The sequence below is a fragment of the Culicoides brevitarsis genome, chromosome 3, assembly GCF_036172545.1.
Source record: "Culicoides brevitarsis isolate CSIRO-B50_1 chromosome 3, AGI_CSIRO_Cbre_v1, whole genome shotgun sequence".
Taxonomy (NCBI): domain Eukaryota; kingdom Metazoa; phylum Arthropoda; class Insecta; order Diptera; family Ceratopogonidae; genus Culicoides; species Culicoides brevitarsis.
The window spans coordinates 6,466,004-6,490,759 of NC_087087.1; the positions used below are offsets into that span (position 1 = coordinate 6,466,004).

Consider the following 24,756-nt stretch of genomic DNA (forward strand, 5'->3'; position numbering starts at 1 on the left):
ATTTATGTATTTATAAAAAAGTAAAAAAAAAAAAAATATTTAATATTTTGAATTTTAATTTTTTTTTAAATTAAAAATTTTAAAATTAATTAAAAAAAAATAAAATAGAAAATATTTTTTTAATTTTTTGAAAAATTAAATAAAAAATAAATTATGATTTTTTAATTTTTATTTTTAATAATTATTATAAATAATTTTTATTTTTAATTAATTATTTTTAATAATTTTTATTTTAATTAAATAATTAAATTTATTAAAAATAAATAAATTAAGAATTAATTAATTTAGTGAAATTTATTTAAATATACCTAACAAAGATTTTCATTAATTTTTTAATTACCATTTATTAATTTAAAATTAATTTCTGAATAATTAATTTGAAAATATATAAATATTTATTGTGTTTTATTTAATTTTTTTTAAAATAATTATTATAAATTAAAAAAAAATTAAAATGTTATTTTAATTAATTTTTATTTATTAATTAAATTAATTAATGAATTTTTTATAAAATTTTTATTTTTTTTTTTTGCATTATTTATTATAATTTTTTTACTCCGTAATTTTTTTAAAATTATCTTTCATTTTTTTTAAGTTGTAAAAACAAGAAAATATGAAGCCTTCAATATTTAATTGAAATCACTCTCGTAAAGAGTTCATGCCTTCAAGTTTTAAGAGCCTCTAAAAACACAAGAAATGCAATGACAAAACATTTTATTTTTTATTTTAAATTATTCTCTTTTATTTTTCTCAAAACTTCTATATGTAGTAAAAGTCATAAAATCTACTTTCTATTGTTTTTGTGCGCAAACAATTACATTTTAATGTTTATTTTTTTTCCTACTCTAACAATGTTTTTGATTGTGAGAAACTTTTATAACTTTTCGCCATTTGTCTCCAATGAAAGAAAACTATGTCCAAAAGAAAATGATACTGAAATTCACAAACAGGTGCCTTTTTTCCATGATGTAAAAATCAGAGACGGAATTTGGTCTTTTTAATTTTTAAAAATTTTTAACTTTAAAGAAAAAAAAATAATTTTATAAAATTTGAAAAAAATTCAAGATCCGTCTCTGAACGTTAGAAAATAAAATGAAATATCGCCTAACTTTTAACAAACTAGAGAGATATTTTAATAAAGTAGCACAAACTTAAAAAGAGAAACATCCTTATCTCGTTTCCCTCATATTTCTTCTGTTACAATTTATCAGCTGCCTTCCAACTTGTTGGTCCGTTTCACTACTTTTTTTTATAAGTAAATAAATAATGACATGGAAAATTTTTTTCACTTAATTCACTCAGTCGTCCGTTTCTGTTGACTCACTGTTGCTTCCATCATCATTATCATCAACATCATCATCAGCGTGGTGCGTAGAAGGAGAGAAACAGTTAAAGAGACATGACACAAACGAACACAGACAAACACAAAAAATACGAGTCCATTAGCAATTTTTTTTTTCGTTTTTCGATGATCTTCCTTCCACACTCTCTATCCTATTTGCACTACTCTACAACTAAATTAATGTCTCTTGTTACCTATTGTTAAGACGGTGTTGCTGTTGTTGCGTCGCGAGGCGTCTCAAGGGCGGCAAACGCGTTGCTGGAACAACTGCGGGACCCATGAAACGATCGGGAGTGGGAATGACATCGGATGCCGGTATTGTGGAAGTTGGAGTATCGGGAACGACGGGAGGAAGGGGAGATGGCGGAGACCAATCGGAGCTGGAGCCAGAGCTTTCGGGAGTTTCAGTTCTGAAGAAAAATTAGAAGAAATTGCTTAAAAACTGATTTTGCTTTTAAGAAGTTTTTTTAAAGTTTTTTGAGGTTAATTTAAAACCTTGAGATGTTAAATTAATTCCTTGAGAGGTTAATTTAAAACCTTGAGATGTTAAATTAATTCCTTGAGAGGTTAATTTAATACCTTGAGATGTTAATTAAAAACCTTAAGAGGTTAATTTAATCCCTTAAGAGGTTAATTTAATCCCTTGAGATGTTAATTTAATTCCTTGAGATGTTAATTTAATTCCTTGAGATGTTAATTTAATTCCTTGAGAGGTTAATTTAATTCATTGAGATGTTAAATTAATTCCTTGAGAGGTTAATTTAATCCATTGAGATGGTAAATTAATTCCTTGATAGGTTAATTTAAAACCTTTAGATGTTAAATTAATTCTTTGAGATGTTAATTTAAACCTCAAGAGGTTAATTTGGTAAATTAATTCCTTGAGATGTTAATTTAAAACCTTTAGATGTTAAATTAATTCTTTGAGATGTTAATTTAATTCCTTGAGATGTTAATTTAATCCCTTGAGAGGTTAATTTAATTCCTTGAGAGGTTAATTTAATCCCTTGAGATGTTAATTTAATTCCTTAAGAGGTTAATTTAATACCTTGAGATGTTAATTTGAAACCTTAAGAGGTTAATTTAATACCTTGAGATGTTAATTTAATACCTTGAGATATTAATTTAAAACCTTAAGAGGTTAATTTAATACCTTGAGATGTTAATTTAACCTCTTTTGAGCCCATAGGATGAAAAATTCTTCTCAACTTTTCAATATTTCAGTATTTGATTTTGAAGAAGTAACCTTATCAGTTCATAAATTGGGCGAACCCATTTCAAACAACTTACCCTCCGCCACGTGCATAAATAGGCGGCAACTTGCTCAAATACACTTCGCGGTACGACGAAGACGAACGAGGATTATAAATGCTCGCATGTATTTCCTGCTGATACATCGAATACAATTCCCTCAGTTCCTCGGGCAAGTCAACCTTCTTGTCTAGATAATGTAATAAATTACAAACGAAAAACCCGCAATTATTTAAAGATTAAGTTGATTGATGAGCTTTACAAACCTTCGATTAACTTTCGTTGTGAACTTATGATATCTTCGCAAAGGCGTCTTTGTCTCTCGGCACGTAGCAGCTGCAAGTCTCTGCGACGCAACTCCGCTTGACGTGCCAAACGCTCCGCTTGCAACGATACCTTGTCTGCTTCTAACTCATGTACACGGCACAAGAGTCCAAGCAATTCGCGTTCTTCGTCGCTACTGATGCGCTCCGGAAGTTCCTGTCAAAAAAAAAGTTAAAAATATCTTTTTTGTTTAATTTTTCATGCGAAGGAAAATTACATCTTCTAAAGCAATGCCGCGTTGTCGTGTCTCTTCCAATTCTCGTTCTGTTTGTTCACGTATTTCCTTGTAGCGACGCGTTTCTTTTTCGATGCCTTGGAGTTCGCTGAAAGCTGTTTTCAGGGCGTTGTTACCAATGGAATCTCCTACCAAAAAAATAAATTCAATTCTCAGAAGCGAAAGGAAAATGTGGAAATTTACCATCGTCATCCATTAAATTTTTGTCGTAGAGTTTTCCTGATTTTCCCTGCCAATGGGAAATTACCATGTTTTGACGTTCGGCATCCAGCTCCAAGCCTAATAAGTGACTGTCGGCTTCCAAAAGTCTTCTTCGGAGTTTCATTTGTTGCTTGAAAGTTTGGACAATTTGTTCCCGGATATTTTTAAGTTCTTGTTTGCGTTTCGCATTGTCGACATTTTGTTGAGCTGCGATTCCGCTTCGTGGTCTTGGAGCGCCTTGAAGTTTTCCCTTCAAGCGATCAACTTCAGATTTGAGTTCTGAAAAATTTTTTAAATTTTAAAATTTAATTTTTTAAATTTTATTTTAATTAAGAGTAAAAAAAAATAATTTATTAATTAGCTAAATTTATTTTATTTTAATTAATTTTATTTTTTTTAATTTTAAATTAATGAAAATTTAATTTTAAATTAATTTTATTTAAAATTTAAAAATTTTTTTAAATTTTAAAATTTTTAAAATTAATTTTTAAATTTTTATTAATTAATTTTTAATTAATTTTTGAATTATTTTTCAATTTAAAATTAATTCAAAAATTTATTAAATAAAAATAAATCAAATTTTAAATTATTTTATTTTTATTTTAATTAAAATTATTTTTTAAATTTTTTAAATAAAATAAAAATTTAAAAATAATTTTTCAAATAAAATAAATAAATAAAATTTCAAATAAAATAATTTTTTAAATTCATTTTTAAAAAAATTTTTGGCTTAATTTCAACTAAAAATTAAGTAAATAAGGATAAGTCAAAATTAAATAAAATTTTAATTTGTTTTATTTTAATTAAATTAAAATTTATTTTTAATTTAATTTAATTTTAATTAATTAATTATTTAATTTAAAATTAATTTCAATTTAATTTTAATTACTTTTAATTTTAAATTAAATTAAATTTTAATTTTAAAAAAAAATTTTTTATTAAAATTATTGTTTTTTCGAAAATTAAAAAATAAAATTAAATTTAAAAAAATTTAAAATAAAATTTTAATTAAAAAATTAAATTTATTTATTTAATTTGACTTAAGTCAAACTAAAGTCAACTTAAGGTTAAGTGAAAATGACTTAACAAATTTTTGCATATTTACCTGAAACCAAATTCTGATAATGTGACATTGGAAACTCTTTCGCTTCTTCCAAAAGTTCAGGAGCTTGTAATCTGGTCGTTATATGATTCGCTCGATCAGCATAAACCAACGTATTTTTGGTCTCATCATGAGATTTCATCTCCGGCGATACATGCGATATCATCACAGTCTTACAATTGCCACTCAAAGCTTCTTTCAACAATCTCGTGAGTTTTGAATCTCGATAGTTGACATATCTCGCTCCAGCTGCCAATGCATTTATACAATTTCCCAAAGCCAGCAAACTTCGATTAATAGCAGCTCCTTCTTGCAATCTCTTGCCTTTATTCTTGGTTCTTTTTGCTCGTTCAGATCCCGCCAAATCCGTTAAAAAGAGACGACTTTGCTTCGTGCCAAGCGGCGTCTTGTTCAGAATCGTAATGCTCAGCAAAGCATGCGACCTTGACGATGTTTGATTGGCTTCCGTTGGCTCGACTGTACGAGCCTTGTTGCCACGCAAAATGAGGGAAATCATTTCATATTTTGAGGCTGTCGTGATTTCCGATAAACCGCTCACAAGTTGGTTGCCACGATTATCCTCACGCAATTCCAATGGGGCGCCCGGATTAAGGAGATCCTTGATTAATTCATTGTATATCTCCAGATAGGAAATCGAGACCTGAATAAATAAATCAAAAGAATACCGGAAAGGTGTTGTGATTATTTTTTGCTTTTCTTTTGTCGTGATCAGTGTACAAGAATGTGCGAAACATTCCCGTTCTCTTGTCTTTTTGGTTTGATTGAAATATGGCGCGTATCGAAAAAAAAACCAAACAAATGAAAAATCAATATATTCTGTGGGAGATGATGAGAAAGATAGAGAATAAATAATAACGAAGCGGAAAAACAGTCACGGAGTTGTTTATTTTATCATAATTCTATCAATTTTGATGTTTTAGATTAACAACGAATAGAAATTTATTCAGAAAAAATTACTCGAAATTTCCTAATAACTCGATATAAAAATATTTCTTTTAATAAAAAAATAATTTAAAAAATAAAAATAATTAATTTTGATATTTAATTAATTAATTTAAAATAATATTTTTTATTAATTTAAATAAAATTTTAATTTTAATCGAAATTTTAATAATTTTTAATTAATTAAAAAAATATTTAAAAATTATTTATTTTTATTTTTTTTATTCATTTTATTTTATTTTTTTTTTTATTTTTTTTTTTTTTAATTTAAAAAAATTAATTTTAAATAAAAATAATTTGAATTAATTTAAATTTTTTCTTTTAATCCTATTATTCAAAAATAATAAAAATCAAAAAATAATTAATTTTAATTTGAAATAAAAATAATTTTTGAAAATCTAAACTTTTTTATATTAAAATAAAAATAAAAAAAAAAATTTAATTACAACTAAAAATAAAAAAATAATTGTAAATAATTAATTAAATAAATAATTTTTTTAAAAATTCAATAATATTTAAAATTAATTTAAATAATGGATTTTTAATAAATAATTATGTAATTGAGACATAAAATAAAAAAAAAATAAAAAATTTTATTAAATAAAATAAAAATAATTAATTAATAATTAAAATAATAATTTATAAAAATTTAAATTAATTTGAATTAATTATTTTTTTAAAATTAATTTAAATCAAAAAATTTTTTTTATTTAAAATAATTTTTTTTTTTTATATTTTTTAATTAATTAAAAATTATTAAAATAAAAATATTAATTAAAATAAAAATTAAAAGTTAAAATAAAATTTTAAAACAAAAAAAAAATTATGGAAAATTTTACGTTGCTATTTATTTAATTTTTTTGTTATTTATTTAACTGACAACAACCTTGAGAAGCATTCTTTTTTTTTTTTTGATACAATTGACAAATACGTCAAAGGAATAATCTCTCGGGATATTTTTCTATCAACATTATCATTATTTCCTCAAAAAAAAAACAGCACCGAAGGAAACTCGTGTCAAATTGAATAAACAAAATTTCCGCATCATCTGTCTTTGTACCTTCTATGAAACCGGTACCTACGAAAACAAAAGTAGGTAAACAAAAATTTTTCCTTCAAAAAAATAAACTAATAACAAGTTTAACTTTGATTATATTATTATTACACAAATATCTTGTTTGTGTCATTCTCCTGCGTTTAAACTTGTAACAAATCTCCCACGAGAAATCTCCCAGAACTATTACTACGCAAAAAAACATGTTTGTTTAGAAACCGAAAGACAAGGGTTTATGGTTTGTCAAAGTTACGAAAAATGTTTTTGTTTTTCTCCAATTGGTCTCTGTTGTTTGTTAATAAAGAGATACGGACTTCATAAAGCAAAACCACTGCTTGGCAAATAGTTAAACAGTGCGGTTATATTTTAACTTTGCCCAATAAAATTCTTCGGTAACCTTGAAATAGTTCGGTGGTTTCATTTTTTATTTTTTATGAAAAGGCAGATGATGATGATGCTGATGGACGATGACATGCCAGATGTACAATAAATTGGCATCATCATCATCATTTTTTCTTGTCACGTTTTAAAATGAAAAAAAAAAATAAATAAAAATCAAAATGTTACAACGCACAATGTCGTTAAATGGAGATGGCTCTACATTCATTTTCACTTATTTATATTGATTTAATAATTGTCGTAAAAGGTGATGCATGCTATTAAAATGTATTTGTCGTGAAATAAAAATGTTGCCATTGGTCTCTGAATGGGAACGTTCAAGAGGAAAAATTTGAAGTTTAATGGTTGAATGTCTTTCTGAGTTTTAAGGATGAAACAAAATTTTCTTAATTTTAAAATTTTGAAGGATTTTAGAAAGTATTTTTAGCTAATTTAAAAAAATTAATTTTAAAGGTCATTTCAAGGTTAATTTAAAGAATAATTTTTTTTCTAAAATTTTTATTTAATCCATTAATTCAATTTTTAAAAGAAAAAAAAATTTTTAATTAAAAAAAAAATAATTTTGAAAAATTAAAATAAAAATATTAATTAATAATTTTGAACAAAAATGCAAATTAAAAATTTTATTAAATAATATAAGGCTTTAATTTTTTTAATAAATTAAATTAAAATGCCTTCAAAATTTTTATTTTAAATTTAAAAATTACCTAAAATTTTTTTATTTATTAGTTCTTAAAAAAAGGTCTTAAAGAACTTTTGATTTGAAAACAGAAGAGATAGAAGGAATAGAAATAGACTCAATAAAAAGATAATTAGGCTTTTAAGAATGCCTTCAAAAGTTTTAAAAGACCTAAAGTATTTCGAAAAAGATCTTTTAGAACTTTTGAAAGCCTAATAATTTTTTTATTGAGTCTTATCCTTCTATCTCTTCTGTTTTCAAAACAACTAAGAGATATTCTACATTAACCTTGAAATGACCTTGACTCTTTTAAGAACAAAAACATGTAAAAAAAATCCAGATTTTTAGATTAAGAAATTTTTGTTTCATCTTAAGCTTCTTATTCAACCATTCAACTCCATATTATTCGCTTCTTTTCATAAAAAAAAATAATTTCATAAATAAATAAATAACGTCAAAACCAGGCTTGTCCTTTGTCACCAACCAAGCATCATTAATATAAATAATTTGCCAATTTCGAGTCTTTTACGAATCTCAACAGTTACATAATGACATAAATCGTCAAGTTTTTTCCCCAAACAAGCTGAGTCTGGTATTTCGTGATTTTTTTTTCCACGGAATTATACTTAATGGGCATTTTCAGCTGAATTTCATGCCATATAAAGTTACAACATTTTTCTCTCAGCATATCGCCATTCATCAGACTTTTTAACGTTTTCCTCGAAAGTAATTTTCCGTCTTCCAACTTTGGGAAGAGTAAAAGCTTATAATATTTTAGACATCATGATATTCATAAATTACGTCGTGATTTAGTTAAAGAAAGCGCTCAAATGAAAAACGGAACAAATTCAAAAAAAAAAAATCGAATGTCCCTTTTTTAACTGCTGTTCGACCCACAAAAAGTGATTAGCCTTAATTGAATTTTCTAGAGTGTTCGAAACATACAGACGACATTAAAAGTTTATGTCTCGTGCATCGAGCATTGGTGATGGCATATCGTTACAAAATTCAATAAATAAATACAAAAGCAAAATGTTTATTTGATATTTGATATCCTTCGATGGTTGATGATGTCCCAAATCTGGGTAGAATCGTAAAAAAAAATAATTTTTGTTTTATTGAATTTTTTTTTTGTGTTTCACTTTGTTCATATTATGAGCAATAAAGAAATAAAACTAAACACGAAACATTTTTTTTTACTTTGAGAATTGTTTTGAACAATTAAAAGTTACAAATCGACAATAAACTCGACATAATTGTTGGAATAATTGCTCAATTTAGAAAACATTTTTTTTCAAGTATTTTTTTTATGTTTAAATTAATTTTTATTTTGTACAAAAAAAGGATGAAAATTTATTAATAGCTTTTTAAGCATTCAAGGATGTAAAAAAATATAAAAAAAAAATTAATTTGATGGAAAATAATTTTTATCAAATTTTGGCAAATTATTAAATTGACATTTTCGAGCTATATTTAAAAGCAAAAAAAAAAATCAAGGTCAAAATTTGTCACTTCAGCTAAATTACTTTTTCTGACATTTTTTGTGGGCGATAATTTTAATATCTCAAAAAAGAGCTTCTTGGAAAAAAATCTTCCGCTGTTTAAATTATCTAATTTTTTTTATCTATATGAGATACTTTAATAATAATTAAGCGGAAGCAAAAAAAAGGTAAAGCAAATAAATTTTCATATAAATATTATTGGATAAAAAGAAAATTTACTGAATGAAAAATTGCTTTCCTTTGCTTCAAAAGACAACCAGCTGAGACAAAACAGAAAAAAATATAAATACTCCAATACCACAGGAAATTGTCTCGATATAATTCACTCCCTCAGAAATTTACAAGGAAATGTCTTTATTAGCTAAGACAAGAGAAAGAAGAGTAAAAGTTGTTTACGGAACAGTTTTGATTCAATTATCTTTCTATATCTCTGGCTTTCTTCTTCTTCTACTTCTTCCGGACAGGTCATTCATACCCAAGCAGGAAATTGTTGCTGTAGTCATAAATAAACAGAGCAAAAGTCATTTATTGAATTTATTTACTTTGCCAGCAAAATTTGTAGGTAGTTCAAATTATTAAAGAACTTTTGAACTTGGTCAAATCTAAAACGTAAATAACAAGTTACTAAGGCAATAAATCGTTTGCCCAAAAAAAGACAGCAAAAATGAACAAGGTAAAGTTAAATTAAATGAACTTTATTGTGAAATTAATTAAAAAGAGGAATTTTTGAAGCAATTTCTGTTCAATATTTAATTTAAGAGAAAGTATTGAAAGATGGCATTTAAAATAATTCTACAAGAATTAATTTGATTCGAAAAAACTGCAGTAAAATTTAATTTACAAACCTTCTTACAGTGAATTACAAAAGACAAAAGATTTGTTACTTTGTAATCTTTTCATTTAAAAGTATTAAAAGATTTAAACATTCTTCAGAAAAAAAAATATTTCATTCTAAGGAAAAATATTTTTTTAAAGAATAAGAAGGCGATAAAATAATTTGCTGACGTCAAATTAATTTTCGATACTCCTTGAAACAGCTAAATTACTTCTGCTCGAAAACGTGTTTTAGTGACAAAATTAAACATCAAAAAGCAACATGAACTCGAATTGAACTAAAAGCATTCAAGGTTGCTGTTTTAGATTACTGGCGGCATGAATTAAGGAGTTTATTGACTTTACTGTTTCATCACGTAGACGGTAAGTATTTCATTTTTCTATTTTAGGAGGCAAAGTTCATTATTACGATATGACCAGTTGATAGGAAAGAGAATAAATTATTTTTTTATGTTCTTCAGGAAAAGTTGATTTTTGTACAATTAAGTTTAAAGAGAAATTGTTGGAAAAAGTAATTTTTGAAAAAAATAATTTTTGATGAGGAAATTAAGAAAAAAATGAAAAGGAAGGAAAAAAATTTGAAGAATGAAAGGAAAATATTTTTTTTTTCTTAAATAATTTTAATTATTTAACTTTATAAATTTTTTTTTAAAATATTAAAAATTAATTATAGACACCCTGTATATTTAATTAATAGTATGAGAAAATATGTGAGAAATTTATTATTTGAAAAAAATAAAAGGAAAATATTAATTTTTTATTTATTTCAGAAAAGTTATTTCTCATGAAAATTTTTGACATTTTTGAAATAATGATTTTCATGAGAATTAATTTTATTGAAATAAAAAAAAAATATTTTTTCCTTCTATTTTTTTTTTTAATAACAAATTGTTAAAAATTCCTTACAAATTTTCTCATATTAAAAAAAAATATTTAAAAAATTATTTTTAAATTTTATTTTATTCAATAAAATATTTATTTAAAATAATTAATTAAAAAATAAATTATTTAATTAAATTAATTAATTTAATAATTTATTAAATAATTTTTATTTTTTTTAATTTTTATAAAAGTAAATTGGTTGAAATAATTTAAGAAGAAAAAATGTATTTTATCCCTCAAAAAATATTTTTTCAAAATTAAATGAATTTTTAAGAAATTTGAAAAAATGAAAAAAATAAATCAAAAAATTTCTACGAAGATATTTAAAGAGCATCTTTTGAATATATGAATTAATTTTTTTTTTCTGAAATTTCTCAGAAACGTAGTTCAACTGAATTAAAATCTTATCGCCTAAAAAGTTTTCAACTCAGTTGAAGGACATTCCTGATTTTTTTTTTCATTTTCATATATTCACAAAAGATGTTTCTTTCCTACCTTCGTGAGATCCTTTGATTAATTTCCAAGGATTCCTTTTGACTTCATTTTCTTCAAATTCATTCATAGCTTTTCTGATTTCGCATTGATTTTAATTGTCAATCATTTCAATTTCTCTTTTAAACTCAAATTTCTCATTTTCTTCAATTACAACACCACAAAACTACCCACGTAAATACGTAATGATGTTATCACTGTTTGTCACAGCTTGTCGTAATGACAAATTTACATAATTATTCTCCATTATTTTCTATTATCACGTTTGCCTCAATTGTATCGTAACTCATTATTAGACAACCACTTGAGAGGTATCGCAAACATGACATTCGCAATTAACTGATAAAACAAATTATTTTAAACTTTTCGTAATTACACGAGTGTGAGAAATTCCTTACGTCAGAACGAGTCTCATCAAGTGATAAAATGAAAACTAATTGATTCTCGGGATTTTATAATTTCAGCGAAAAATTTTATGAAGAGATAATTACTTGATGAAAAAGTCGTTCAAAGTAAAATTTATGTGATCAATTATCGCTTTGACAGACGACACTTCTTCAATTGTTCTCATTGTGGAACTAATAGCAGTAATTAAGAAGTTCATAATTTCACTGAAAATTATGATTTTTGAAGAAACGTGTCAGTTTTTTAATCAAATAAAGTAAAATGTGATGTTACAATGGAATAAAAAAAAAATCATAAAAAATTAATGGAAAAACTATTAAAGCATTCCCCCTTACTCGGTCAACAACCAACGACAATGGCTTTCAATTAAATATTAAGAAGAAGACTGCTAACTGGTTCCCTCATAATTGACAAAGACATTATCGACGTTGAAAAATTGATGGCAACAACAATCAAAAATTCAAAAATGGGTTTTTTGCTTCTTTCACGTGCTAAGTGTTCTATTTTTTTTTTATTTTATTTTCCGTCATCAAATTCCAATAAACACGAAACATTTGCTGATAAAGTCATTGCGTTATTTTATTGATTAATTGACACCTTTAACTTTCGTTTTTACACAAGCGAAAAACATCGAGTCTGCGATTCAAGTCACGTACGCCCGGATTCCAATCACGGCGGAATTAACGACTGATTGATTAGTTAATTTGTGTGGGCTTTCGGGCTTCTTTTTTTTTATTTCGCAAAATCGATAGAAGGAGAGAAACCGAGCTTAATGGATTTCGATTAAAAATTAGACGCGATGGATCAACAAAACCATCAACGAATTAAAAATTAATGAAGTAGAGTTGGGTCCCTCGAGGAAATCGTTGAACGTGATATAGCGTGTTTTTTGATATAAAAAATGCAATGACAGTCAAGTGCAGTTTCAAGTTTTTTTTTTGTTTGGAGGTCGCTCGTTAGTTTCACTTTTGTTGGTTTTCGATAAATTCTTTATGAATTTCTTTTGAATTCTTTTAGTTTAAAAAAATTAGGTTAACGAGTTTGATTTCTAAATTTACTGAAATTTTTCTTTTTTTGGCTCTAAGTTTTTATAATTTTTTAGTTCAAAGTTTAAAAAAATATTCTTGATAAATTTTTTAATTATTTTTTTAAAATAAATTTTATTTTATTTTTTTTATTTAAAATTTTTATTTAATTTTTTTTTATTTAAAATTTAATTTAATTTTTTGGTTTAAAATTTTTATTTAATTTTTTTATTTAAAAATTTTATTTAATTTTTTTTTTTATTAAAATTTTTTTATTTAAAATTTTTTTATCTAAAAATATTTTTTAATTTAATTTTTTTATTTAATTTTTTTTATTTAATTTTTTTATTTAAAATTTTAATTTAATTTTTTTTTTTTAATTTTAATCTAATTAAATTTTTAAATTTTTTTTTTATTTTGTTTTTTTTTTTTTTTAAATTTGATTTTATTATTTAAATTAGTTATTTTTTTATTTTATTTTTTTTATATTTAATTTACTATTTATTTATTTTATTAGACTGTAAATTCCTTTTATCGAATGTAAAAATTTTAGAATATGTCAATTTTTGAAATTTATTAAAAATGGAGACGTCAGGTACTTTACTTAAAACAAAAATTTCAAATGTATCATTTACAAATTATAATTTGCACCACATGAAATAGCAATTAAACATATAAATATCAATTAAGTATTCAAACCACAAAATTCTAAACAGCGAATCAATGTTCACCAAAAATAACCACAAAATCCCAAATCCATAAATTTAATTGAAATTATTACACAAATTGGAAAAATGTTGATTCATTGCGTTTTTTCCAGTTGTCATTATTTCCGCGCGTGTAACTTTTCATCATAAAATTATTTCTCATTGCAGAAAAGTTTGTTACAGAGATCAAACTTTATTATTGGATTACCTACAGTTACATTATACTGCGACACGTGAGCTCCATCAAGCCGATAGTTTTCGGAAAACTTTTGATTGATCACACAATTCCATTTTACTCCGTCTCTCATTTCCAACTGTATGACGTTTTGAAATAAGGTTTCACGTAGAAATCTCTTGCTCATTATTATTCGAAAATCTTTCTTTTGTTGAAAAATGAACTGTTCCTTCTGAATAATAACAATCACAATGTAAGTCGAAAGAAAAATGTTGTAAATCCAATGTTAAGAAACTATTAATTATTATTACATTGTCGGATTATTTTCTCCCCTACTTTATTCCGCTTTTCTATCAAGCGATAAGATTTTATCTTCAGTACAGTGACTCTGATTGATGTTTTTCATTTAATTGCATTACATGAAAGAAGATGCCGCGCGCGTGAAATAATTGAGTAAAAGAGACAAAACGAAGAAAATCGAAATTCGTTTTATGACTCATGTTACTTCGCTGTGTGTGTGGATGGGTCATGTTCAAGGTTGCTTCACTTATCATTTGTCAAAGTTCAAATAGGAGCCTATCAACAGACAATTACACTTTTTGATTGAAAAGTAAATTAAAACGGCGCCTGTTCGCTTGTCAGTCGAGTAACAAAAAGAAATTCCGAGAAGGTTTTAAAATTTTACGTCATTGCTTCGTGGTCGATAGAAAAGCATTGTTATCAAATATTACATGTGCGACCTTGTAGAAGGAAGTTTATACAATTAATTATTGCCGATAAAGCGAAATGTGAAGGAAGCATAAAGAAGAGGAAGCCATGGGTCAGTTTATTCTTCTTTGGGACTTCTTTTTTAATTTGATATGTTTTCATATTTTTTCATTTCAGAGAGTATTAAAGTATTTGGAACACAGAATAAATAAAAACATGTTGCTATTAATGCTAACAAAAGAGCAAATAAAAAAAGAATGAAGGATGGTCATGATGGTTAATTGGCACGTACATCGATAGAATGCTTTTAAAAAATGTTGGTAAGAATTTTTTTTAATTTTTGAATTGAATAGACTTGAGCGCATTTTTTTTAAATTACTTAAGTTTTCAGGTCAAATTATCAGTATGGTTTGTATATCTTAAATTTTATGAAATTTTTATAATTTTATATTTTTTTAACAATTTTTTTATAGAACAGAAAACTGCATTGAAAACTCAATGAACCAAAATCAAGTAGATCTTGTTGAAAACTATCAATAATGGAAGCGAATTATTATTCAAATTCCTTTAAATTACAATTAACGTCATTATGAACCAGTTGTATTGAATTGTCTGTAAAGGTTTGCCTTCGAAGTACTTAAACTCATATCCAAGAACGACAACTTGTTATACTATTAGCGAATTCGTCAAAAGGACACATTGACTTCTCAATGAGACTATTGTGTCTCTACCTTAATACTACTCTTCATCACTGCTACTCCTTACATTAATTCGAAAAGGTTCCCGGAGCCTGAAGTAATAAATTTAACTTTGCTATCAAGCTAGAATTCATCAACTAAAAACAAGCAAGAAGACTTATGCGACATTTAGAACGAATATACAAACAAAAATACAAATAAGCAAAATTCGAGCCATATAGATTACGATTGTTATAAAAACCAAGAGTCAGCAAAAAATGGGAAACTAAGTTCTCTCTATTTTATTTTGTATTGCAAGCAAAAGAGAAGGATGATACACAAAAGGATCAACAAAAGATATTTTTTAAAAATTAAGCCAATTTGTCACACTGACAGACAGACAACATTTGTCAGTCAGAAGCATATTTCATAAAATGGAAACGCCTTAACAAAACGAATGAATGAGCAATGAAAAATCGCAGTCAATTAAAAGTGGCACGCAATACAAGTCCTTTCAATGGCTTTTACGAGAATCGTTTACGACAAATTCAATGTGACTTTGCTACAAAAGTAATATCTACTCAAAGGACAAACGAACGATAAATAAGACATTCATATCGTCGTCGATCTATAGCCAACAGTACTTATAAGACAGTTAATGGATCTCAGAATGAGAAAATAACGAACGAGGGATAATTTCATTAACAGACAAATTATCACGTTCACACAACTTTAAGGCGGCATGCGATAAGTCTTTTCACGTAGAAGTAGGTCAGTAAACGCCAAAGTATTTCAATTTTCATTAAGTAATTGTCTCTGATGGACTTACCTTGTACGCTTCAGGATTTTCCGCCTCTTCAATATGCTTATAAATGTCAGCGATGGCTTTAACCATCAATCCATCGCCGCCCGCAGTTGTATGCGGAGGTTGTTCCGCGACAGGAGTAGCTGCTTTTTTCGGATTAGGTCCCAACATTGTGTGTGTTTTTCCCGAACCTGTTGCTCCATACGCAAACACTGCCGCATTGTAACCTTCCAACACATCCTTCACTAAATTCGCTGTTGTGATTTGATAAACTTCGTCCTGAAAGAACAAAACATGTCACATTGGATTTATTGTCTCTCACCTTTCATTTCATACCTGAGTGGTTGTTTCATCAAAAACATGATCGTAAATGTATTTTTTTGGCTTTGTTTTGTTTCCCTCGTCAAACAAGAGACTTCGTTTTGACAGCACTCGAATACATTTGTCGTCTTTCTTGTCGATTAAGGGACGAATGCGAACAGCAACCTGTAAAAAAATAATGAAAATTTTGTGAGAAATAGATAAAAAATTTTTTTTTGCTTATTTAACATTAAAGAACAACAAAAAGAAAAAAGGAAGAATGTTAAAAGACGCATGTTTCTCTGTGAGCAATTCTAACGAAAGTCTATGAAAATATTTTTATTACAGGAAATTTCATGAAAAAATGCAAATAAAAGGTTATCTCCATATATGAATTATATTGAAAGCCTTTTTATGGGATCCCACACCAAAATCAGCAAAAAATATTTATATTTGCATGTTTTTCCATCTGAATAATTATTTATTGCCATAAAATTTTATTTTCTATGGAGAGCTTGACTAAAATTAAAATTTTACTCAAAGCTAATAAAATGTTTTGTCTCCAAATATTCTTTCATGAATATTTTTAGAAAGTCATTTTATGAAAAAATTGAATTTTTTCTCTATTTTTTTATTTAAAAAAAAAATAAAATAAAATAAAAATATTTTATTTGCTTTTAAAAAAAATTTTTTATTTTTTTTTTATTTTTTTTATATTTTTTTTAATTAAGCATTTTCGAGATTTTTTTTAATTTTAAAAATAATAATTAATAATTTTTTTTAAAAAATAATTTCAAATTGAATTAATTAAAATTTTTGAATTAATTATAAATTTTTTTATTTTTTATATAATTTTTTAATAATTATTTTTTAAAAATAATTTGAAGATTAATTATTATTATTTTTTGTTGAAAAAAATTTTTTTTTTTTTTTTAATTTAAAATAATTTAAATAATTAATTAATTTTTTGAAAAATTATTCATAAAAAAAATAAAATTTTTAAGAATTATTATAAATTAAAAAAATATATTTTAAGATTTTTTATTTTTTATAAAAGATTTTTTTCGAGGAATTCAACAAATTTCGCAAAACGCACAAATAAATAAATAAATGCCCTTTTGAAAGGTTTCAAGTGCTTATTCAAACAAATATTTTCCTTTCTCCGCCTTGTTTGACGGCAAAAAAATGCGAAATTTTTTTAATAAAAATTAAATAGTTTAAACTCTTGAAAGGCGGAAAATTAAGGAATAAAATAATTTTAAATTAGCAATAAAGTTCACTTAAAATTTTTTTTATTTTTTAATTCATAAAATAATTTTTTTTTAAATTTTTTGATGAATAATATTTAAAATAATTCTATTAAAAAAGTAAATAAATATTTAAAAAAAAAGAAATTTTTATTCAAACAAATTTCATCCTATTAAAACTCATAGTCGAACAGGAGATACTTTTCTCACAAATGTTTTCGTTCAAGTGCCAATTCATTCAAAGAAAAATCAATTTCCATGTGATTCACAAGCATTTCCGCCTACAAAAGAAGAATGTTAACAAAGAAAATTTATGTACTCAAAGAATTTTAATAAACATTTCATAAAAGAACACAATTCTTTCATCGAGGAATTCAACAACTTCCTTTCATTTCGCACAAACGCACATTTTTCCCAATAAAGCTCAGCTAATGTTGTAACAGAATGCCCTTTTGAAAGGTTTCAAGTGCTTATTCAAACAAATATTTTCCTTTCTCCATTCACCGCCTTGTTTGACGGCAAAATGTAGTTTGAATGCGAAGGATTACTTGCGAGTAACATACATTGAATAAATTATTGACTTTTTGTTATTTTGTGTTTATTTATGATTACTCGAAGACTCTTGAAAGGCGGAAAATTAAGGACTTATTAAACGGACAATGACATTATTATCGTAAAATGTTCACAACGTAGCAATAAAGTTCACTTAAAATTTGTTGTTTTTGTCATTGGGAAATGATTGTGTCCTTCTTCGACACGCACGCCGACAAGGAAGACATGAATTCAACACAAATTGAGGCACAAAGCTGCATAATTTGAGTCATTATCCTCAATACATGTCATTTTCAAGTGTTCTTCCCATTTGAAACCTCAGATTTTGAAACCTCAGAAGGTTCATTTGAGACCTTAGAAGGTTCATTTGAGACCTTAGAAGGTTCATTTGAGACCTCAATCATTTGAGACCTCAAGAATTTGAGACCTCAACATGTTCATTTGAAACTTCAAGATGTTCATTTGAGACCTCAAGATGTTCATTTGAAACTTCAAGATGTTCATTTGAGACCTCAAGATGTTCATTTGAGACCTCAAGATGTTCATTTGAAACCTCAGAAGGTTAATTTGAAACCTCAGAAGGTTCTTTGAGACCTTAGAAGGTTCATTTGAGACCTCAAGGGGTTCATTTGAGACCTCAAGATGTTCATTTGAGACCTCAAGATGTTCATTTGAGACCTCAAGATGTTCATTTGAGACCTCAAGATGTTCATTTTCAAGATGTTCACTTGAGCTCAAGATGTTCATTTGAAACTTCAAGATGTTCATTTGAAACTTCAAGATGTTCATTTGAAACTTCAAGATGTTCATTTGAGACCTCAAGATGTTCATTTGAAACCTCAGAAGGTTAATTTGAAACCTCAGAAGGTTCATTTGAGACCTTAGAAGGTTCATTTGAGACCTTAGAAGGTTCATTTGAGACCTCAAGGGGTTCATTTGAGACCTCAATATGTTCATTTGAGACCTCAACATGTTCATTTGAAACTTCAAGATGTTCATTTGAGACCTCAAGATGTTCATTTGAAACTTCAAGATGTTCATTTGAGACCTCAAGATGTTCATTTGAGACCTCAAGATGTTCATTTGAAACCTCAGAAGGTTAATTTGAAACCTCAGAAGGTTCATTTGAGACCTTAGAAGGTTCATTTGAGACCTTAGAAGGTTCATTTGAGACCTCAAGGGGTTCATTTGAGACCTCAAGATGTTCATTTGAGACCTCAACATGTTCATTTGAAACTTCAAGATGTTCATTTGAGACCTCAAGATGTTCATTTGAGACCTCAAGATGTTCATTTGAGACCTCAAGATGTTCATTTGAGACCTCAAGATGTTCACTTGAGACCTCAACATGTTCATTTGAAACTTCAAGATGTTCATTTGAGACCTCAAGATGTTCATTTGAGACCTCAAGATGTTCATTTGAGACCTCAAGATGTTCATTTGAGACCTCAAGATGTTCACTTGAGACCTCAAGATGTTCATTTGAAACTTCAAGATGTTCATTTGAGACCTCAAGATGTTCATTTGAGACCTCAAGATGTTCATTTGAAACCTCAGAAGGTTAATTTGAAACCTCAGAAGGTTCATTTGAGACCTTAGAAGGTTCATTTGAGACCTTAGAAGGTTCATTTGAGACCTCAAGGGGTTCATTTGAGACCTCAAGATGTTCATTTGAGACCTCAACATGTTCATTTGAAACTTCAAGATGTTCATTTGAGACCTCAAGATGTTCATTTGAGACCTCAAGATGTTCATTTGAGACCTCAAGATGTTCATTTGAGACCTCAAGATGTTCACTTGAGACCTCAAGATGTTCATTTGAAACTTCAAGATGTTCATTTGAGACCTCAAGATGTTCATTTGAAACTTCAAGATGTTCATTTGAGACCTCAAGATGTTCATTTGAGACCTCAAGATGTTCACTTGAGACCTTAAGATGTTCATTTGAGACCCCAATGGATTCATTTGAACCCCCAAGAACTTTACTTTGAACCTTAAAAATATAAATTTAAGACCTCAAGAGATTAATTTCAATCTTAAGGTCTTAAATCAAACTTTTGAGGTCCTAAATTAACCTCTAATAATGTTAAATCAATTCATTTTTGATCCGCAAGCCTTAACCGATCCTCCATACATTGTTTAAGGACATTCGAGTCGTAAATATAATCACCGGAAGCGCATAAAACTTTCCAACTTGCACTATTTTCACGTAAAATTGCAGAAAAATAAGACCATTGTTATGCAAATGCATGAAAGAAGGAACAAAATTGTCCCATTTTACATTCAATTTTTTTTTTCGACGATGCATTCACACAGGAAAAAAAATCGATTTTCCTTTGCCATGTGTGTCATGATGTCAGGCTACAATGTTGTTGTTGCCGATGAAAGACTCAGATAAGCCATCGTCGTCGTCATCGTCATCATCATAAACACAATGCGAAAAATAACAGTAATAATAATCGTAACAATGCCAATCCATGAATGACTGACACTCGACACGTTTTCTTACCATTAATCTAACCTCCCCGGATGTCGGCATCGGAATGCTACCCGCACTGCTGCCACTGCTCACGGGTGTATTGACGCCGTTTTGCGTCATCTTTATCGCTTCCGTTGGTGCTTCTCCGATGTCTCGTTGTTACTTTCGCCCGGCTTATGATCTGTAAGAGAGACAAACAAAAAATTGATGGAAATTTTTATGTGTTCAAAATCAAATTTTATTACGAATTTAACAATGTGTGTCACGTGCAAAATTGAAAACTGATAGCAATCTATTAAATTGTTACAAGCCCACGTTGTCGGTATGGCGAATATTGCAGAATGATGCATCACAAATTCAATTTTCTAGTTTTTCTATGCTTTCAATTGAATTTGCATTTTTTTTTTGGCTTGACACTTTTTGCACAGATTTGGAGTGAAATGTGTCAAAAAAATAAATTTTAGTCAAGTTTTTTTTTATATTTAATTTTTTTGTCAACTTTTTAATTTTTATTTATTTATTTAAATTAAACTTAAAATTATTATATTTTTAAAATTTTTGATATTTATTTTATTTGAATTATTTAATTAATTTTATTTTAAATATAATTTAATCTTAATTAAATAAAAAATAAAAAAATAAAAAAAATAAAAAAGATCAAATTAATTAAATTTTTTAAAATTAATTAAAAAAATTTTTTTTATTTAATTTAATTTTTAATAATTTATTAAAATAAAATAATAAATTATTTTAATTCAATTTAATATAATTTAATTTAAAATAAATTAAAAAAATAATAAAAAATTAAATTAAAAAAAATAAATTCAATTAATTAAAATAATTTATTAATTTTTTTAAATCTTAATTAATTTAAAAAAATTCAATAAATAAAATTAAAAATAAAAAAAAAAATAATTTTATTTAATTTATCAATAATTAATGAAATTAAATCAATAAATAATTATTTTTTTAATTTGATTTCTTCTGAATTAATTAAATATTAATAAAAAAAAAATTAATTAAATTTAAAAAAAATTAAAATAATTTAATTTAATTTTTTTTAATAATTAATTTAATATTTGATTTTTTAATTAATTATTAATAATTTAAAAATTTAATTTATATTATCAAAAAATAATTTTTATTTTTTATTTTTGTAAAATTTTCTTTAAATTAAAACATTTAATTAACAAATAAAAGAAATGTTAAAAAAATCAATTAATTGACATTCCAACATTAATTAATTAACTTAAGCTAAATTAATTTAGAATTCCTCCAGAGAGAACGAGGAAGCCATTAAAAAAGGCGCAAGACAAACAAAATTAATTGAATCGATTCTCGTGAATTCCCCCAATCACTGTCTGAATAATTAAAGCTCATTATTTTGGCAAAAAACAATCACGCGCCATCAGAAACCTCATCATCATCATCATCATCTCCTAATTATTATCTAGAAATCTATTTAAAGAACAAGAAAGCATACAAAAGGTACTTTTAGTTAATTAATGAAAGGAACAATATTTGATTGATTTGACGATTCAACTCCTACTGAGATGATGAATGTGTGATAATTTGATCGATGAACTAAAATTAGAATTAGTTCCTTCCCCTTTTAGAATTTTCGAATCAATCATTTTGTTCTTGTTAATTTTCGAAAAGGAAAAAAAAAATCGATTTGACCCATATTTAATCGAGCTGAAATGGTTGAAAAAGAAATTTAATGATGATTATTATTACAAGTATTTCCGCTATGGAAATTTCCATGACCTTGCAATGAAGTGCATGGACTTCGCCACATGTTACTTTTTTTCACGTCCTATCCAATTTCAGTTCATCGCTGATGACTCAATAAACAAAACATGGAGAGAGAGCGACAGAATGATTGCGTGACAATAATTGATGGTAAGTATTTATTAACTTTCATTATTTGCAGTTTTTTTGTGTTGTCCTGCTGCTTTAGAAAAGGATACCGATGGAAAAAATTGTCATCAATTAGTCTGCTTTGTTACGAAAAAAAAAACGTGCCCGAAAATTAGGCGTCTGAAAAATTTTTTGAAACAAAGAATTTTTTTGTTTAATAATTTTCGAGGAAATTAAGTCTGAATAATTTTAATAAATTAGATTTTGGGCTCTTGAGAGTATTGAACAATTGAAATTAATCGTGAAATAAAGAGAAAAGTCTTGAGAAAGTCTCAGAAGAGACATTAATTAATTTTTAGGTCTTTCAACTTAATCGTCTTTAAGGTTGTGAAATTAAGTTCAAGAAAGTTTTTTAACCTCAATTAATTAAATGTATCTTTATAGAGAATTTATTGAAAAATATGAAGAAAATTCTTCTTTAATATAATAATAAAAAAAATAAATTCAAAAAAAAAAATTTAAATTAAAAAAAAATATATAAATTTTTTAAATTAATAAAAAAAATAATTATTATAATTATAAAATAAATTAAATTAAGCATTTAAAATAAATAATTAAATAAAAAATTATTAAAAAAAAATATTGATAAACTGAGAAAAAAATTTAATTTAATTAAATTATTTAATTAAAAAAAAAATAATTTAAAAAAAAATGTTTTAAAAATCATAAAAAAAATCTCTCTAAATTTAAATAATTTTTTTGTTTTTTCAAAAATTTTTAAATTAAATAATTTGACAATTTTTATTAACAATTAAAATTCCTGAAAAATTTTATAAATAAATGTTAATTTTTTTAAAATATTTTAGACATCTAATTTTGTTAAATTTTTTAAGTAATTTTTTTAGGTTAAGTTTTTTTAAAATTTTTTTTAAATTTTTTTTTATATTTTTTTTAATTTATTTTTAAAAATTATTTTTTTATTTTAAAAATTTAATATTTCATTTATAAAAAATTTAAATAAAATTTATTTTTTAATTTTTACTTTCTTCGAAAAAAAAATTAATATTTATTTTGAAGGATTTTCAAAAATTTCGTATTTTTGTATAATTTTTTCTTTTAGTTTTTTTGAACAGTTTTGATATTTAACTTTTTGAACTAAAAGAAATTTTTTTAAACCTAATTTTTTTCTTCAAAAAATAAATTTCAAAACTGTTCAACATAACGTCCGGAGTTTTGATAGTTTGCTCCGAGTCGACTCTAATAATTATTAGAGTAGAGTCGAGTCTGCTCGAGTCGAACTCCAAATTTAAAAAAATTTAAAAATTAATTTTAAATTGAAAAAAATATTTTAAATACATAAAAAAGTTTTTTAATTTTTCAGGGCTGCAAAGAAAGCATATATTTGATAGAGTTTCTTTATTTCAAAGTTACAAACAGAAGTATTAGAAAATTTTTATCAATGAAATGTCTTTAAAATTTGCCTAGCTTTAAGATAACATCATAAAATTATGGATTCTAAATAATTTTTGCCCATTTGTGTTAAAAATCATATAAATTCAATTATAAAAATATTTTAAATTTGGAGTTTTGAAAGAGTCGACTCGGAGTAGACTCCCAAAAAATTGGAGTTTAGCACGGAGTTAGTCGACTCTTTTTTGAAAACTTCGGACGTTAGTTCAACAAAATCTCAAAAAGTTTAAAATTTTAAAGAAAAATACAAAATTTTTTAAAATCCTTCAAAATATTATATTGATTTTTTTTTAAAACTTTAAAAAATTAAATAAAAATAATAAAAAATTTATTTTTTTTTTAAATTTAAAATTTTCAAAAGTAACGAAAGTTCAAATTAAAAAATAAATTTTATTTAAATTTTTAATAAATTAAATTAAATTAAAAATTTAAAAATAAAAAAATAATTAATTCTTAATGAACTGAATCGCATTTCAATAAAAACATGAAAATTCATCAATTTATTCAATTCAACTTGTCAAATGAGAAAATTCATTGAAAAACTATCCAACACTCTCAATTTCCATATTTCCATTTACTCTCCTTACAGTCCTTGTCTCACTCGACAATTGCGCGCGTGGCGTAGGTTGCGGTTAAATTTATGCAAAGACCAACGCTTGTGATATGTAATTTATTTTCATGAAATATTTCCGCTGTGACATAAATTCTCCGACAAAACCCATATTTTATCTAAATAGCCCAGACACGGAGTGCGACATCAACGCATGTTACTTCATTATTCGGCACGAGAGCGGTTATTTTGTTGTACATTTTGCCCATCGGGGTGAGTTTTGCAATTTGTAGTCGACGAACCGCATCACGGTGGCTTCAAAGTGCAAAACTCGCCTTCGCCCGATGAGCAAATAAACGCATGTGGGATGCGAAAAACGTGATTATTTAAAATGGAAAAAATAATATTTTAGAGTCGTGGCAATTAATTTTACTTCTCTTTCTAGGTTTGAATTTCGATTGGATTCGCGATGCATTCCAAATGTTGTTTAATTAAAATTTCCGGTTTTGCAAGGAATGTGCAGTCAAGCATCTATC

At 25.8% G+C, this 24,756-nt stretch overlaps 1 protein-coding gene across 1 annotated transcript; it reads right to left on the minus strand.

Annotated features, from left to right (window-relative positions):
• Positions 1-1,532: 1,532 nt before the first annotated feature.
• Positions 1,533-20,461, minus strand: LOC134833839 (kinesin-like protein KIF19). Its single transcript, XM_063848304.1, has 9 exons — positions 20,371-20,461; positions 16,099-16,248; positions 15,787-16,041; positions 4,459-5,116; positions 3,336-3,632; positions 3,135-3,280; positions 2,860-3,073; positions 2,633-2,783; positions 1,533-1,752 (listed from the first exon to the last, which is right to left on the minus strand). The coding sequence occupies exons 1-9, from the start codon at positions 20,458-20,460 to the stop codon at positions 1,533-1,535; spliced, it is 2,181 nt and encodes a 726-aa protein (XP_063704374.1). The 5' UTR covers position 20,461.
• Between the last annotated feature and the right edge of the window lie 4,295 nt (positions 20,462-24,756).